Genomic DNA, 17,410 nt, shown 5'->3' on the forward strand with positions numbered 1-17,410 from the left:
GATAAAATGCGACATCATTACGAGTAAACAAAACCGATTTCTAAAGTAAAGTATGTAAAGATCTTATGAGATTGTCTGGCTGGATTTTGAGTTAACACACTACCGCTTTATATCGATTAATTTTGTTATCATTGGTTTTTCTGGCAAATCCAAATTGAGGAAAATTATTTTCTCGTGAGAATATGGATTAGCAGGTCCATTATCCATTAACCCTTTAACTCTCAGATCAAATTTGTAATTCCCCTTACTGTCAACTATACAATTCTTATTATGTTAGTTTAGAGAATTTAGTGATGGATCATCTAATTATCCTCAAATTGATATTTTCCTTTATTCTCAACAATTGTCTGGTTGATATTGTATTGATATTGTAAGGAGAAATTCTCTCTTGGTCACCCATTAGAGTTAAAGGTTTAAGCACCTGTCATGTCACAGTACATGTTCACGGATAAGCACAATAAGCACTACATAAATACTTACATGACGTGCTATTTATCCTTCCTCAGTTTCTCTCTGCCATATAAGCGGCGTGGTTTCTAAGCCAAAAAAAAAGAGTACCATTTCCTTTCTTCGACTCACTTGCCCTTGAGTTGATATCCTCTTCGTTTTGTTCTCTCCAATGGACATCCCTTCAGTTGTTCACAGTTTATCTCTTGTAACCATTGTGTATGCATTAATTCTCCTTATTCCAATTGTTATTGTGACAGTAAGTACTATTGATCTAGAATTCTGCATTTTTTTACGATTTTAATTATTTTATCGCATGGCCGTGACTTCGATTTCTCCTCGATTGTTCCACAGATTCTCATAGGAATTCGCTTGATGACTTATGACGCTGTGCCGATAATTTCTAGGTTCGATAGTGAAAAATATTACAAGGATCCAAACAAAAACAATGCCACTTATCCCTTCCCAATCATGGAGGAGGCAGGCTCCATTGATCTTTCGGTGATCGTGCCTTCGTACAACGAAGAGGAACGACGTGAGTTTGATTAATTGGATTGTTTATTTGCTCAGCTGGTCTACCGTCTGATGCAATCTAAGAGTGGTTATCTTTAATGTTTTAGCTTTAAATAGTTAAGAAATTTAATTACGCCCAAATTTAAACTAACCGTAAGAAGGGGGTCGCGATCGAGTCATTACGTGTCCAAAATCTCTAACATCCAGTTCTCCACCCCAATCATATTTACTGGAAGCATAGTCTTTAATTTTCCTGAAATCCAGCGCGAGGGTCAAATCAATTTTGCAGGGAAGTTTGTTTTGTGAGTGCTGACCTGGGGAAGAGGGGGTTCGTGTAACCTGGAAGGCAGGGGTATAGCTATGATGATCTTGGGATGCTTGTGACACCGTTTTGCCCTTGTAGGAGTAATATTTGTTTTGCATCAGCAACATAGAAACTTAATCATGCCAGTTTGCAAAATCTTGCGAAGCCAAAGTATTTTTGTTGCATTAATCGTTTTAGTGCTAGATACTCCATGAGCTTGTCCTTCTTGTGGCATGAATATGAGCACGCAAGTACACAAAATAAAGCAGCAGCATTAGCCACTTCACTGAAGGAGTGCAAAAATTCTTAACTGAGACTCTTCCTATGAAAAATCCTTATGCCCCATGGAGGGGAAGCTTCAAGCAAAAAGAAAAATCCTAATGGAAAGCCTGTTGACAAAAAGGAAATCATTTGATTAAAAGTTAAATTAACAAACTTTTGCTTTGACCGAAAATCTGAATTTGAATGAGATTTGTATGAGGCCTTTCTTTTTGCACAAGAACATTTACCAAGGTTGTGCTCTAAAGGGAGCTCAGGAGCAACATGCAACTAATTTTTGTTGTTGAATGATGTTTAACCTTGTATTTTGAAAGCTTTCAAGAGTTCTTTACCCCAGATTTCTTATATGACAGCCCTCAAACCTTACTGACAATTTTTTTAATAGTGCAGTAGTGAATTTTTAATGGCTTTAATGACAAAGCAAGGCAATAGAGCTTTGAATTTATCATCATTCAACTTGTCTGAATTTGTTCTCAGTGCCTACTATGTTGGATGAAACATTTGAATATCTGGAAAGTGAAAAGGTAAAGAAAGAATAAGCATATAGTACATTTTCATGACTTAAATTCACACATTTAGTAATGCTTCACCTATTTTGCTTTTCTGTTTATTATTTTAATGAGCTTTCAACCAATTTTTAGTGAACTTTGTTGTCAAAACATTTGATAACAACAAAGTGACCTTAAATTGATTTTCACAGGAATTTGCCTTTTGTTCTAGCTTAGTGGATTTTTTTTACTCATTTTGCAGAGGAAGAAGCCATCTTTTACATATGAAATTATAGTAGTGGATGATGGGAGCAGAGATGCAACATCTAAGGTTGGTGAAATGGAAAAAGTTACACTGTTAGTATTATTTAGAGTACAATGAATGTATGTATTGTGGTTCAATTTTTCCTTGCTTTAAAATTTTTTAAACCAGTTTGAAAATTTTCAAGATTGAAAAGCAATCTTGTTTGATTTCTCAATTAAAAAAATAATTCAAGACCGACACATGTATATAGCTATGGTTTGAATAGTCCTTTCTTGACATATAAATCGTAAGAACTAAGTTTATGGAATAATTTACTTGAAAAATATAAGTGGACTGGATATGAGAGGCTTTTTTGAGAACCATTTGAAAGAGCTGTATGCTTGAAGGAAATGACTCCCTGGAGGAAAAATTATATTATTTTGTAAAATATTGTCACATTTAGGGTCTTCTGTTTTTATGAGTTCAGAATGGACTCCTAATGTGAAGTTTTGGAAAATTGTTAATTAACAAAACAATATGAATTAATGAGTGGTGCGATTCCTCGGTAGGAAAGTACAAATTGTTCCCTATGCTGATTGTTATGTGAAAGTGTCATTGTGGTTTGTTGTATCTGTTTGTATAATGTAGGTGGCTCTGGATTATTCAAGGAAGTATGGTGTTCACCAAATGCGTGTTTTGACACTGGAAAAGAACAGGGGCAAAGGAGGAGCAGTCAGATTGGTATGTTGTTTTAACCCTTTAACTCCCATGAGTGACCAAGACAGAATTTCTCCTTACAATATCAATACAATGTCAACCAGATAAGTGATAAGAATAAGGAAAAATATCAATTTGGGGAAAATAAGTTGATCCAATACTAACTTCTCTGAACTAACATTATAAGAATTGTATGGTTGATATTTAGGAGAATTACAAATTTGATCTGGGAGTTAAAAGGTTAAAGAATGACTAAAGAGGAATTTTTCTTTACAGTATTAACACATTTTCAAGTAGAAAGGTAATGAGAAGGAAGAAAACTATCAACCAGGGGATATTGTTTGATTTAACACCAAATTCATTGAGTTAAAATAGCCAGAAATGTATAGGAAACTGTGTGGGGAAATTTGTATTTAGATCCTGGATGTGATTGTCACTTGCAGGGTTTTTACATGATGAAAGGTAGTGAATATCTGCAGCCCTTTCTTTGGCAGTTTTGTCACACGAGGACATGTTTTGGGGGATCAACAATGGTCTTCAAAATTATCAAAAGATAAAAGCCAAAAAAATTTTCATACAGCAATGTGATTATAGAGGCTTATTTTTTTTGATGAAAAGTAGTGTTCTCTAGACAAAGTTTGTTATAACGTGTGTTTTGTCAAATTTTTAGAGATATTCTAATGTTTCACTTTTTAGTGAGCACTAAGCTAAAATGTCATCCATCATCTTTTTTTGCACTAAAGGGCATGTTCAGCTCTAGAGGTAGGCGGCTTCTGATGGCTGATGCAGATGGTGCTAGTAAATTTGCTGACTTGGCAAAATTAGAGAAAGCTTTAGATGACCTGAATGGAAAGAAGGTTAGTTCGGTTTTTCAAAACTGTGCTAAGTGGACAAAGGCATTACTTGGGTGGTCATGGAATGCCTGTAGAAAACCAAGGGGAATAGTCAGGGGGGTTCCTGGGAGGCCTGGGGTCTACCTTTGAGGGTTTTTTCCTAAATCAACAATATGCAATGCTCATAATTCAGGTTGTGAGGTTTTTCAAGTCAGAAGAATCTGCATAACAAAACATTTTCTGATGCCAAATGCTGTATTTTGTGGTCTTTCTTGTGGCATAGATACAAGTCTTGAATATATCAATATTAGACCCTCCTCTTTTACTGGCGTCACCCCTTGGATCAATAATGTTAATGATTTTTGTTGAAGAGAAAGGGGAAACAAAATTAAACCAGAAGATTTGTTCATCCCAGTTTAATTTGTTGAGTTATAAGAGTGGAAAAAAAGGAATATCAATATGAATATTGAGATAATGTGCATCATTTTACATTTTCTCCTTGTTCAGGGAAACACGGCTGTGATAGTCTGTGGTTCTCGTGCTCACCTACAAGATGAAGCTGTTGCACAAGTAAGAGAGACTTAACCCTTACACTCACAGGAATGATTGATAAGTTATTTCTCCCCACAATATTAATACATTGTCGAACAGAAAGATGATGAGAAGAAAGAAATGATCAACAAGTGGATGTTACTTGATTTAATAACCAAATTCTCCGTGGTGAAAGTTTTTAGAAATGTTTGGCCGACAGTGTTGAGAATTGATTTTGAATAAAGCGTAGGGTAGTGAAGAATCAAGCGGGCAATCCTGAGCGGAGCCGATCTTTTGCACTCGAGTAGCTGATGAGCAACGAGATTTGTCAGACCCACCCTTGGAGCTGGCCATACGATTAAAGTTGTCGCTAACGCGTTTTTCTCTCTTTTTATTTAGCGCACTTTCTTTAGGAATATTCTTATGTATGGCTTTCACTTTCTGGTGTGGTTCCTCTGCGTACGAGGAATCAGAGATACTCAGGTAATGTAACTAAACTCCTTACCGAGCTTATTTCAATTTTCAGTAATGACAACGGCTGATCAGAACAAAGGAAAATCAATTAAAACAGGCGAACTGCCTGAAGCGCGGGAAAACGCGAGTGACTGTCATTGTTTCCAATTGTGTACAGTGACCATAAAAATCCACACTACAATTGACTTCTCTCAGTAACAGAAATAGAGAGCGACTCCCTGTGGTCTGGGGATTTTCTGATACGCTATTTTTCTTTAGCCAATGACAGATTTCAGCTCATTTTGAGCGTGGGCTACGTTAATCAGGTTTTTATCAACCAAAATAATGTGTCTTTCTGGACTGGAATAAGAATTTTAAAAGTATATTAAAGTGATTCCTCTTTCCGCATCAGTACGACATAAGTTCTTTTTGTAAAATGCACTTCAATTAATAGATTAATCAAACTAAACAAGAGAAAAATTTAGACATTTTATTGTTTAAAGTGAAAGAGTAGATTATAAACTGTTCCTTGATGGCGTCTTTATATCGCTGTTTTTCTTTTATCTTAGTGCGGATTCAAGCTTTTCACCAGACCAGCGGCATTACTGACTTTTTCTGCTCTCCACGTTGAACGGTGGTAAGTGTTTTTACGACATACATCGAGAGACACGTTTCTTCCAAGGAATGAAGAAACGATCAGACGACTCATCGAACGAACAATAACGAAAGTACGAAAGAAGTAACACGTGAATAAGGAAACGAACGAACGAAGAACGACGGTGTGAACGAACGGAGAACGGAGGTGCAAACGAATGAATATGCAAACCAACGAACGTGCAAACCAACAAGCAAACAAATAAACGAACGAGCAAACGAACGGAGAACAAATTTGCAAAAAAAGGAAAGAATAGCCTGTAAGCACGCCCTGAAGGTCTGCCCCCATCATTAGTGCCAGATCTCCGGTAAACCTCTCCCCGATTCGCCTCCAATCTTCCTGGCGGCTGAAGAATGGGCGACCTGCAGTGCTTATAGTTAGGCTGCTCTCTCAGGGCTAGGAACGAACGAATTAACGAATTAGCAAGCGAATGAACGAGTGGATGTATGGACAGGTGGACAAACCAGCCTACCATGGCATGGAGGGCCATTTCCAACGTGGTTATCCTTGAGATAAATTATATATGTCAAACGCGTCAAGTTCAAACAGTTAAAAGGTACATACACCGGGTGAGCGCTTGAAAAACTATATTATCTTGTTGTTTAAAGTTGTATTCTCCTTTCGTAGGGCCTTTGATGTAGAACTTCTGTACATTGCACAGAAGCTGAAGATCACTTTAGCAGAAGTAGCCGTCAACTGGACGGAAATTGAAGGTTAGTCGTCGTGTGAAATACTTTGAGAAAATAACTTCCTTTTCCGTAATTTTGTGAAATTTCGTCTCCGTCAATATTGGAATTACTTGACTGCATAGATGGATTATGTCCTCCCCCCACTGCTCGTGTAATGGAAGAGAGAAGAGAAAAAAAAAGCGACTCATAACTGTTGCTAAGAAAACCTCCTTGCAAATTTTGCCTTCGACGAAACATAATTGTGCACATCTAACGTTTATTAATCTTTGTCTTCAGACAATCAAGACATTCTTTGTTTTCGATTTTTACCCGTCTGCCATCTGTATGCGTCCTCAAGTCTGGCACATTGTTTTTTTTTAACAGTGTTTAGCGCAACATATGTGATGTATAGATTTCACGTTTTCCTTCTTTTTGCAGACTGCATCTTTTTCAGACATGGGCGAAGCATACACTTTTCTCCTGCTTGCTGTACTATTTGTACCTTTCTTTGTGTTTGATGCCTTTCGCTTGTTTGGTCTGAGTTTTGCGATTGTTGCGTGAAAACCCTCCCACGTTCAAGCCTTGAAATTACCATAGAATTCTTATTCTGATTTCTCTTCAATTTTTTCCTTAGGTTCAAAGATGATCCCAGTGTGGAGCTGGCTTCAAATGGGCAAAGATCTGCTCATGATCAGTTTAAGATATGTGGTTGGTGCTTGGAGGATCGAACCAATTAAGCTGAAAAGCCAATAAAACTTTTAGCTTCTCTTCAATTTTTCTTATATTAAAACCTAAACTGTAAAACGAACTCTGCTATTTAATATATTGAGATGCAGACACGACCAAAAAGGAGTTGACTTTTTGTGCGAGCAGCACATCATGTTATCGTACACGGGTTCAATCTTAACACAATCCATTGGGTGTGAAAATTAACCTGGGATTCCTTTAGTTTTAATGTTGAAATGACGGCCACAATTATGGTCCCAGGCAAAATTCGTTTAGTATAATAAAGATTGTCTCAGCTCTACTGATAACAAGAGTGATGCACCAAATGAAAATTTAGATGGAATCTAGTAAACATGAAGTTTGACACTTCAAATATCTCGAGTCCATACAGTATGATCATCTGTAGATATGTAGTCCTGAAATTGACCTTAAAACAGCAGACGAAACATTTCCTTTTGAAAATCTATTTTTGCCACCCTGATCAATCCGCTATTTAAGTGAGAATGTGTGTTGCGAAAAAATGATAAATTCAATATCAATGTTTTAAAATTTTTGAGTAATAATGAATAAACACCTGTTTTAGAGCGTGCGATGTTCTAAGCTGTGTTGGTTAAACGTGAATATTCAACTAATTTGTTATTTTTTTATTCATTTATTTTATTTATTTGCATATTTATCTATTATTTTTGTGAAAAATCCAAAATCAGCCACCGGTGTCCAAGATCCAAAATGGGTCACTAGCGTCTACAAATCCAAAATCGGCCACTAATGTCTAAAATCAAAAATCAAAAATTGGCCACTAGTGTCCAAAGTCCCAAATGAGCCATAAGTGTCCAAAATTTAAAATCGGCCACTAGTGTCCAGAGCCCAAAATGTGCCATAAGTGACCAAAATCCAAAATGGGCCACTACTGTCCAAAGCCTAAACTCGGCTACTAGCGTCTACAATCCAAAATCGGCCACTTAGGATTTAAGTCTAAAATCGGCCACTGGTGTCCAAAATACAAAAAGGGCCACTTATGTGCAAAATCCAAATGGGTGACAAACGTCAAAAATTCCAAAATGGGCCACTAATGTCCAAAATTTAAAATCGGCCATTAGTGTCCAAAACCCAAAATAGGCCACAAGTGTCCAAAATCCAAAATGGGCCAATAGTGTCCAAAGCCCAAAATCGGCCATTGGTGTCCAAAATCCAAATCGGCAACTAAGGATTAAAATCCAAAATCGACCAGTGAGGATTAAAATCCAAAATCGGCCCCAGCTGTCCAAACTCCAAAATGGACCACTAGCATCTAATATCGAAAATCGGCCATCAGTGCCCAAAATCGAAAATTGGCCACTAGTGTCGAAAGTCCCAAATGGGCCACTAGTGTCCAAAATCCAAACTCGGCCATCAATGTCTAAAGCCCAAAATGGGCCACAAGTGTCCAAAATCCAAAATCCGAGATGGGCCATTAGTGTCCAAAGCCCAAAATCGGCCACTAGCGTCCACAATCCAAAATTGGCCATTAGTGTCTAAAATCCAAAATCGGCCACTTATGTCCAAATTCCAAAAAGGGCCACTTATGTCCAAAATCGAACATCGGCCACGTCTATACTTCAAAATCGGCCATTAGTGTCCAAAATCCAAAATGAGTAGCTAATGTCCAAAATTCAACATCGGCCTTTAGAGTCCAAAAGCCGGAATCGGCAAAATATCTCCAATATCCAAAACGGGACACTAGTGCCCAAAATCCAAAATGGGCCACTAGTGTCCAAAATCCAACATCGGCCACTAGTGTCCAAAATCCAACATCGCCCACTAGTGTCCAAAATCCAACATCGCCCACTAGTGTCCAAAATCCAACATCGGCCACTAATGTCCAAAATTCAACATCGGCCACCAGGGTCCAAAATCCGAAATCGGCAAAAAATGTCCAATATCCAGATAAGGCCACTAGTATCCAAATTTTAAAATCAGTCACCAGTGTTAAAAATTTAGAAGCGGACACTGGTTTCAAAAATCCTAAATCGACCACTAAATAAATGTTCAAATTGCAAAATAGAAAAGAACTAGAGGTTGTACAATACGGAAAACGTGCCGCATCCCATATATTTATGGGTACCATGCTCCACAAGAGGAAGAAGATTCAAGAATATAGTGACTTACTGACTTTCAACCAATAATCAAATAGCAACAAATGATCATTTCAAAACTAACAATAATTATGATCATGATAGTAACAGTAATGATAATTCATAGGGGGTTAGCTCAAGAACTTTACCGTTCCCTATACCCTAAGCTCCAATGATGGGAATTATGATTGAACTATGCTTCTTTTTGATTTGCTTGCTAATCATAAATCAATTTTTTATTTCATCGCAATTCTATTTTTGAGAGACTTTTGTTTCATACAACAACGCATTTAAAGATATTCTTTCTTGGCGTTTTAAAGGATATTCCGATATTCCACTATATTATGTGATAGGGTCACCCTGAGAAACTCAAGGCCTTTGCTCGCTTCGCAAATTTTGCGGCTCTTTTGGGCATTAGTCGCTGATTCAACATAGTGAAATACTCTCTCTTTGAATAAAAAAAAATTCTCCAAACTTCCTCTATGTGCAAATAACAGGTCATATCACCTTTAGATTCAGATATTTCTGTAAGGAAAAGTTTTTTAAATCACGCGTCATCCTGAAATGATTGTGAGATATTTCTCGTCTTCTGTAGTGTCACGATAAGATCTGAAATGAAATGAAATATACTCGGAATTAAACAGTAAGTGACATAGGGTCAAAATCGGGTGAAGTTCGGCATTCTATCGTTGCCATCACCCACTCATATTCAAGGTTGGATTATTGTAGAATGGGCATATCTCATCAATTGAAACCTTTTTGGGAAATGAATTGAAGAAACAGAGTATTACAAATCAGCCTTTTTGAAACCGGGTTCATGTATTCAGGCATCTACCCGGGTAGTCTTTTCCACACCCCACTCGAGAACGGAAATTTCTGTTCCATCTCCCATCTTCTCGTGTGTTTGTGATGCCCTTTCATCACGAGCGAAGATACGACCCGATCGGCGACAAAAAAATGTATAATGGTGGCAAATCTGTTATCTCAGAATTATTGCTAATCCAGCTCATTATTATCCAATCATTCTTAATCCTAACTGGAATGTGATGATCTGGAAGGGAAATTGTATGAATTTTATCGCCCGCACGTCCTGTTGTGCCGTCATTTTTTTGGACAAGGTGATCAAACACATATTACAAAACCATCGGCAGCCAAAAGACAGAGGGCAACGTGCTAATATTCAGTCAACTGTGGAAAGCTTGCGAAACAAAATTATTTTGATAAGTGTACATTTAATAATTGTTCCACTTCAGAATGCCAAAACCGCAGACCGTTGGGAGAGCGAAAAGTAACCACGTGATTTGGCGTGTTAAAACAATCCGATCTGTAAAGTAAACAATTCATTTTATCTGTCCAAGCAGATTACAAATTACTCTTTTCAAAGATAACATAAATGAGACCTTTTGTGTTTTACAACTGGACCCCACTTGCTAAGTTTTCCGTCGCTTATTCAATTGAGTCATTCAAAACCATTTGGCGCCACAAACCCTGTGGTTATCAAAATGTTTTGTTATATCGTTCTTTCAATGAATAAAAACACATTGGCAATTTCCGATGCCGAACGGCGCTAACAGTTATGAACTTTATCACCGTTCATTCTTCGTTTCGCATCTTATTTAAGCTATCTCTGGTTTCGTCAGTATTCAGACGCGATGCCGGAAGTCATTGAGTGACAATAAATCCCAGCTTCCGGTTACACTTCAAAAACATTCTTTTGGTAATTTTCTCAAATGGAAATGTTTAAAGTTTCTTTTACATATTGCACAACTTTGAGAATCAATAAAACTGATTCAATCACAAATATTTTTAACCGATTTGAAAACAACAGTTTCAAAAATAGGCGTTAAAGATTTGCGTGCTTTTTGTTAGTCAAAGAGGGGGGCGACATGTTGCAAGTTTTACTAACGTTCGTTATTATTTCGGGGTAGGCGAGAGGTTGTAATTCGTCCTTGAACGTATGGCAGCTTAGAGATTAACTACGCATATGGAAATATCAAGAACACAAAAATATGATTCTTTCCTACTATTTATATACAACATTACATGGGTCAAATGAGTTAAAAGTAAGTTTTAGATGCGAGTATTCAGCTCGCTTATCCCCCTCCCCTCCCATCCAGAACTTTTCTGCATTCTGGTGTCATCTCGTCACAGTGTCGGACTCTCAGACAGGATGTCGCCTGTAATGTGACGTCACACTAACTTGGGCTTGCTTTTTTAGGGAGGAATACTATTTGACAGAGGGTCTTGAATTGTTTACGTGTTTCGCTATCCGTATTTGCTCCTCAGCTTGGTTTTTGTTCGCCGTTAATCGAATTGCACAGTTATAAAAAGCCAAAGGCCAACATTTGTCGCCAGTGTGGCGCGGCTGTTTATTCACCTTACGCGTCGCCAGTAAGGCGCCATTGAAACATTCGCAAGTTTGGTCACCACAGTGCATGTTTGAGTCGGCAAACCCCTCTACCTATCTCACTCAACTGAGATTTGCAAGGTTTTTCGTTGAATTGTCTCATTACTAGCGTGTGACTGAGCATAAACCGCCGAGTAAGCACTCGGAATAACGGAAAAAAGTTGACAAGATGACTACGATGGCTTCGCTCTTCTCTTTCACCCCTCCTGCGGTGAAAAGACTTCTTGGCTGGAAGCAAGGCGACGAGGAGGAAAAATGGGCTGAAAAAGCCATTGAGTCTCTGGTTAAGAAGCTAAAGAAGAAAAAGGGCGCCTTGGAAGAGCTGGAAAAAGCTCTGTCTAACCCTGGACAACCTTCCAAATGTGTTACAATCACACGCAGTTTGGATGGCCGCCTTCAAGTCTCTCACCGAAAGGGTCTGCCGCATGTAATCTATTGTCGCGTTTGGCGATGGCCCGATCTTCAAAGCCACCACGAATTAAAACCTTTAGATTGCTGCGAATATGCCTTTGGGCTAAAGCAGAAAGAAGTCTGTATTAATCCCTACCATTACAGACGTGTAGAAAGCCCAGGTGAGGCGAGACAGACAGCTTTAGTTATTATAGAAAAATAAGTACCTCAAAGCTTTGAAGTACTAAAGTGTCTTGCGAATATTACGCTATTCATAATTTTCTTCTGCAATGTTTAGCATCGTATGTTCTATCAATCAGCTGATCAAGATGATTCGTAGGCGAAGTTTAGCGCACTGAAACATTTTGCCCTTGTAACAATGAATAAACGCAAGTGGATATTTTCCCTTTTATTGTTTCCACAGTATTACCACCAGTACTTGTTCCGAGGCAGAGCGAATATCCAAGACCTCCTCCACCACTGCCTTCTCCATTTCGAAGCGCCGAAGACCCACCGATGCCCTACAATGCTTCTTTTCCATTCCAAAATCGCCAAAATCAACTTGATCACAGTGCAAACACCTTTGATATGCCAGGTGATGAAAGATTCTTATTTGTTTTACTATTTCTCAGATTTGCACCATTTTGTTCATATTTTTAACTGCGTCGGCTACAATATTCAATATTAGAACTGGTTCTTTTTCTTGGCAACATATACAAATGCAACTTTTGAGCAATATTTCGAGATTTCCTTGTCAGGGTTTTTTTCTTCTCTTCCCAAAAGTGGACCATGCACGTGTTAGCTATTAAAAAGCTAATATTAGGGTTGGGATTTTAGCAGACGTTCCGCTAAAGGAGAAATGATAAAGTAATTATAGATGTGATATTTACACTCCTTTGTCTGCAGTTGGCATGTGTGACTGAAGATTGAATTGAAACCAAAGCAAAATATTCAACGTGTAAATTTTAGACTTCACTCACCCTTGCACTTATGCGTGTTGGTAAATGAATTTTGTTTTGATATCATAATTTATGATTTTATGAAACATTGCTACATTGGCATAATCAGATGATATAAGCCTCAGGACATCAACATCGTAATATCTAGTTTGGTGACACTGTTGTGTCAAAATTCCAACATGGTCAACATTTTGTTTGCTAAATATTTGTTGGGAAAAAATGAAATTCGATATCTCTTGTGAAAGATTTGCTCCTGCAGTTACTGCAGCCTAATTTGTTTTCTTTTGTTTTTCTACCTTGCAACATTTATGTAAACTGCAAACGGGAAATCTGACAGGTGCTCGCCATTTTATAGCAGCAAATTGTAAAAATTTAGATGCAAAGAGCTCTGTTTTTTATTTAAGACCCATGCAGAGAAAGAAAGGGGCTATTTTGCCTGTTATGAAGGCTTCCAAAGAATTAAAATCATATCAAAATTTTTGGATTTCCTTATGGACATCATTCATTACCCTTGGGCAGTATTCATTACCCTTGCTTTTCTGGGGGTTTCTCTTTCAGTGTAGTTTTAATCTATGAACTTGAGTGAAATGTGTAGTTTGTTGCTTAACAAGTTTTTTGTATGATTAGATCAAGAGGTATGGGTATTTTTTACATTAGTGGGTGGTCAACTAGACTAGGGATGTTATTGTTGTAGACAGTCTTCAAGAGTCCTATATTGCCTTTATCTACACAATACTTTAGCAAATGATGACAGTTTATTTTTGGAGTTGTTACGTTGGAACGTAATCTATCAGCTTGCTCTGTTTGATGATGAAACTCACTGCAAAATTCTAACAAGCTGCACATCTAAGAATTTGTAATTTTTTTGATAACCCTATGAATTTGAGGTATCTTTACTGCAAATACAAGTAACAGTTGTTCTGTGAGAGGGCTCACCCTTTGCCATCCTTAAAAGTGACTAGCATCTAATGTCTCCTTACATTCTCACCCGGAATCACACATTAAGGTCATGAGACTAAATGAATGATCACCAACTAAAGAGGCTCTTGATCGTGAAACAATTTCTCCTTGTCAGCACCTTAGGGAATGTATAGAGAACAGTATGGAGAATATGCATACTGATGTAAAGGTGGTGTAAAGGTTATAGGTTTCTGGGGAGTTCTTTTAACATATTTATTTCTTTTTAAGATTCAGTGAGATTTTGAAAAAGTGTTTATTCATGGATTGTATCTAGTCAGTTGCACAATTTTTTTACTTCAACTGGTAGTCGCATTAGTCTTTGGTTAGAGAAGTCCTGTTCAAGATCTGGCATGATCATATAATCATGTTCTCAGGCACAAATTGTACTCACCTTACAGGCTTATTTATTCCAAATTACATGAGAAAAATCATGTGATTACATACTAATAATATATGTGAAAAAATATGAGATAGTTTATTATAATTATGCAGAAGCAAAGTGTGTGCATCAAGTGCAAAAATAATGTATTCAAACCGTGCAAGTGACATTTTGCGTTTGGTCAAAGTAACCATGTACGATCAAAACAATAATATACAATTATTTTGTTTACATCTTAAATGAGCAAAAAAGTCCAAAGTCTGGCTAAACAGTCAGAGGAATTGTTCAGCCTGGTTTGTTACTTCTTTGCGCTGAATTAACCTTTTACATTGAATTACCTGAAAATTGCATTTATCTTAACCAATCAGAACTGAGTAATTTTTTCATATATCTTATGAACATCGAAATAGTATGGCAACTTCTAAACTGGATCAAAAGTTTTTGGCTAACCCCTAGTTAACTAATTATGCTTTGACTGTCATGATCCAGGGCCCAACTTCTCAAATGCTGTTTGGTGCTAACCACGAGTTAAATTTTTATCCAGGTCTCTTCAACTTTGTTATTTCAAAAGCCTCTTTTTGAATAATTTCCTCTTTTCTCTTAAAAGCATCCATTAACCAAATTATAGACAAGAAGAATTATGGTGAATTTCCTCTTGAAGCTTTTACATCTGAAATAAGATTTCACACAAACCTTGGGTTACCTTAACCCCAGCTTTGAAAAACATAAACAAGGAGTATAAATGAGTACTGGAAAATTGTCAGGGAAAGGTGGAAAAAAGCTTGGGGGTGGGGGGGGGGGGAGGGTGGAGAGAACCCCTGAAGGGTTGGCATCTATCATAGTGGAGAACCTGTGGTAAAACTCACAGGTGTGGGACTCTTTCTTAGTGTCCAGGTTTTCTTGACCCTTTCACTCTCAAAATCTGAAATTGTTAATTCTCTCCTCTAGCTGCTACACATTGCCTCGTGAATTATTTACAAGAATATGGTGTTAGATCAAGATAACAACTTTTACTTGATAAGATTGAGAATTTTCATTACCTGTTTCCTATACTATGTATGGATATTATTGGAGAAGTTACATGTTAATTACTAGGGAGTTTTGGGGTGTATGTCCTCCCTTCCTACAGTAAAGTGAATTTTAAGCAAGTTGGTTTCTATTGCAGACACACCTACAGGTTATATGTCTGAGGATGGTGGATCTCCTCGTCCTGTTGACCCAAATGCAATGGAAGTGGACAATGTCAACTCCCCACCAGCTGTGTCACCACAGACAGGTTAGTGGAAAACCTAAATTTCTCTGAATTTTCTTGTTTGGCTATTTCACAGTATTGTAGGGTATTTGTTGATTAAAATATTTTAAAAAATATTGCTCTGTGACAGTGCATTCCAGAGGTTAATGAACTTAACTTGAAGTCTATTTATTAACATTTCCATATTTTCTGTTATTTGTTGTTCACAGATTTGCGACATGTTACCCCAGTTAATTACCAGGAGCCATCTTCATGGTGTTCAGTCTCTTACTACGAGCTGAATAACAGAGTTGGTGAACAGTTCCAAGCAAGCTCAACCAGCATCTTTGTAGATGGATTCACAGATCCAAACACAGCAAATTCAGAGAGATTCTGTCTGGGTCTGTTGTCTAATGTAAATCGCAATTCAACCATTGAAAGTACAAGGCGACATATTGGTAAAGGTGTGCATCTGTACTATGTGGGTGGAGAGGTTTTTGCTGAATGCCTCAGTGACTCTGCCATCTTTGTGCAGAGTAGAAATTGTAACCACATTCATGGCTTTCATCCAACAACAGTGTGCAAGATTCCTTCAAGTTGCACACTTAAAATTTTCAACAGCCAAGAATTTGCCCAGTTGCTCTCACAATCTGTGAATTATGGTTATGAGGCAGTGTATGAGCTGACAAAGATGTGTTCCATTCGCTTGAGTTTTGTCAAAGGCTGGGGAGCTGAGTATCATCGCCAAGATGTTACCAGTACACCATGCTGGATTGAAATCCATCTCCATGGTCCCTTGCAGTGGCTTGACAAGGTGCTGATTCAGATGGGGTCACCTCGAAATCCAATTTCTTCTGTTTCCTGAGAACTTTAGTGTAGTTAATTTGGCAGCAGTGCATTATTGGCACTGTGTTATTTGGGTAGTTAGGTTTATGCTGTTGGCTTTGAAAGCAGTTTATGAATCAGTGTTTTAAACTTTATTTGCTCCTTTATATTTGTGTGGTTGTGTTGTTTTGCTAAATCTATTGAGACCTGGAATTCAGGCTTTGATGAGCAGGTTTTCTCTAAAGTTAAGGAGCAGTGCTCACAAATGGTAAACATAACAGTTGTTTTTACTATACATATTCCATACTTTTTGATTCAAATGAAAGTTTTCTTTATTCTGACAAAAGAAATCATATTATCATGGTCCTCATATGTTATTATTATGCTACCCTGTCGTATGCAAAATATTTCTTGTTTCATCATGAATACATATTATAAATATACTCTCTTGGTTAATGTTTGAATGCTATATTTGCTTTTCTATTACCTCCCTCCATCTGACAGTGAAATGTCCTTTTTTGAGGTTTCTCATCTTTTTGTCTGTTAGTTTTTACACCTGTGGCCTTATACACATGAATTTTTTCTTTCATCCTTTGCATTAGTTTCTGCTTCTCAAAATAATGGCATCCTATGGAGGTGAATCATTTTTGGAGGAGAGGGGTGGGGGGGCCAAAAGTTTAACCTTTTAACTCCAAAGATCTGACTAGTAACTCTCCCAACTAGGTGTTAGACAATTTCTTTCAAATTAGTTAGGAGAAGTGGTAAAACACAACACCAGCTGATTTTGGTGAAAGGTATGTCTAGTGGTAATTAACAACTGCTGTAACAAAGATGAAATAAAGAAATCTTTTCGTGAATGAAATGTCTATTTCAAGGCAGATATACTTTACCCGGTGGGTAGGTACGAAAGGCAGGACGAATCGTTCCCAACTACCTTGCCACGCCCAGCTACTCCTTGGGTTTGATACAAAAGAGACATTTGTAAATGAATTTCTATGGGAATTCGACTGCGCAAAGCTTTCTTTAACAGGACTTTTTTCATTTGAGTCGTCTTCGTAGTTTTTACTTTCGCGTAGTGGCGTAATATGCTACTTTGCAACATTTGTGCACAGCTCCGCACTTCATTATGCATACTGTTTTTAGATTTAGAAACAATGGCGAAAACAACAGATAACCATAAGACTACGACTTTGTTTTATAATAGAGTTAATAAATGGAGTTCGTGTTATAAGATGAGAGTGAGGCGAGGCCTTGGAGAGAAACAAAAAATGTGGGTTTTCACGTTGC

General features: G+C 37.5%; 2 protein-coding genes across 2 annotated transcripts; both read left to right on the top strand.

Moving 5' to 3' along the window:
• The first annotated feature begins 538 nt into the window (after positions 1-538).
• On the top strand, positions 539-7,447 carry LOC113667586 (dolichyl-phosphate beta-glucosyltransferase). The gene is made up of 11 exons (XM_027183433.2): positions 539-706; positions 802-982; positions 2,021-2,067; positions 2,294-2,362; positions 2,924-3,016; positions 3,736-3,849; positions 4,333-4,395; positions 4,756-4,839; positions 5,379-5,446; positions 6,092-6,177; positions 6,767-7,447. Exons 1-11 carry the CDS (start codon positions 620-622, stop codon positions 6,883-6,885), a joined length of 1,011 nt encoding a protein of 336 aa, XP_027039234.2. The 5' UTR covers positions 539-619; the 3' UTR covers positions 6,886-7,447.
• Positions 7,448-11,135: 3,688 nt separating this feature from the next.
• On the top strand, positions 11,136-16,980 carry LOC113667581 (SMAD family member 5). The gene is made up of 4 exons (XM_027183429.2): positions 11,136-11,951; positions 12,194-12,364; positions 15,233-15,343; positions 15,529-16,980. The coding sequence occupies exons 1-4, from the start codon at positions 11,549-11,551 to the stop codon at positions 16,161-16,163; spliced, it is 1,320 nt and encodes a 439-aa protein (XP_027039230.2). The 5' UTR covers positions 11,136-11,548; the 3' UTR covers positions 16,164-16,980.
• Positions 16,981-17,410: the final 430 nt, after the last annotated feature.

The sequence above is a fragment of the Pocillopora damicornis genome, chromosome 13, assembly GCF_964200805.1.
Source record: "Pocillopora damicornis chromosome 13, jaPocDami1.2, whole genome shotgun sequence".
Lineage (NCBI taxonomy): Eukaryota > Metazoa > Cnidaria > Anthozoa > Scleractinia > Pocilloporidae > Pocillopora > Pocillopora damicornis.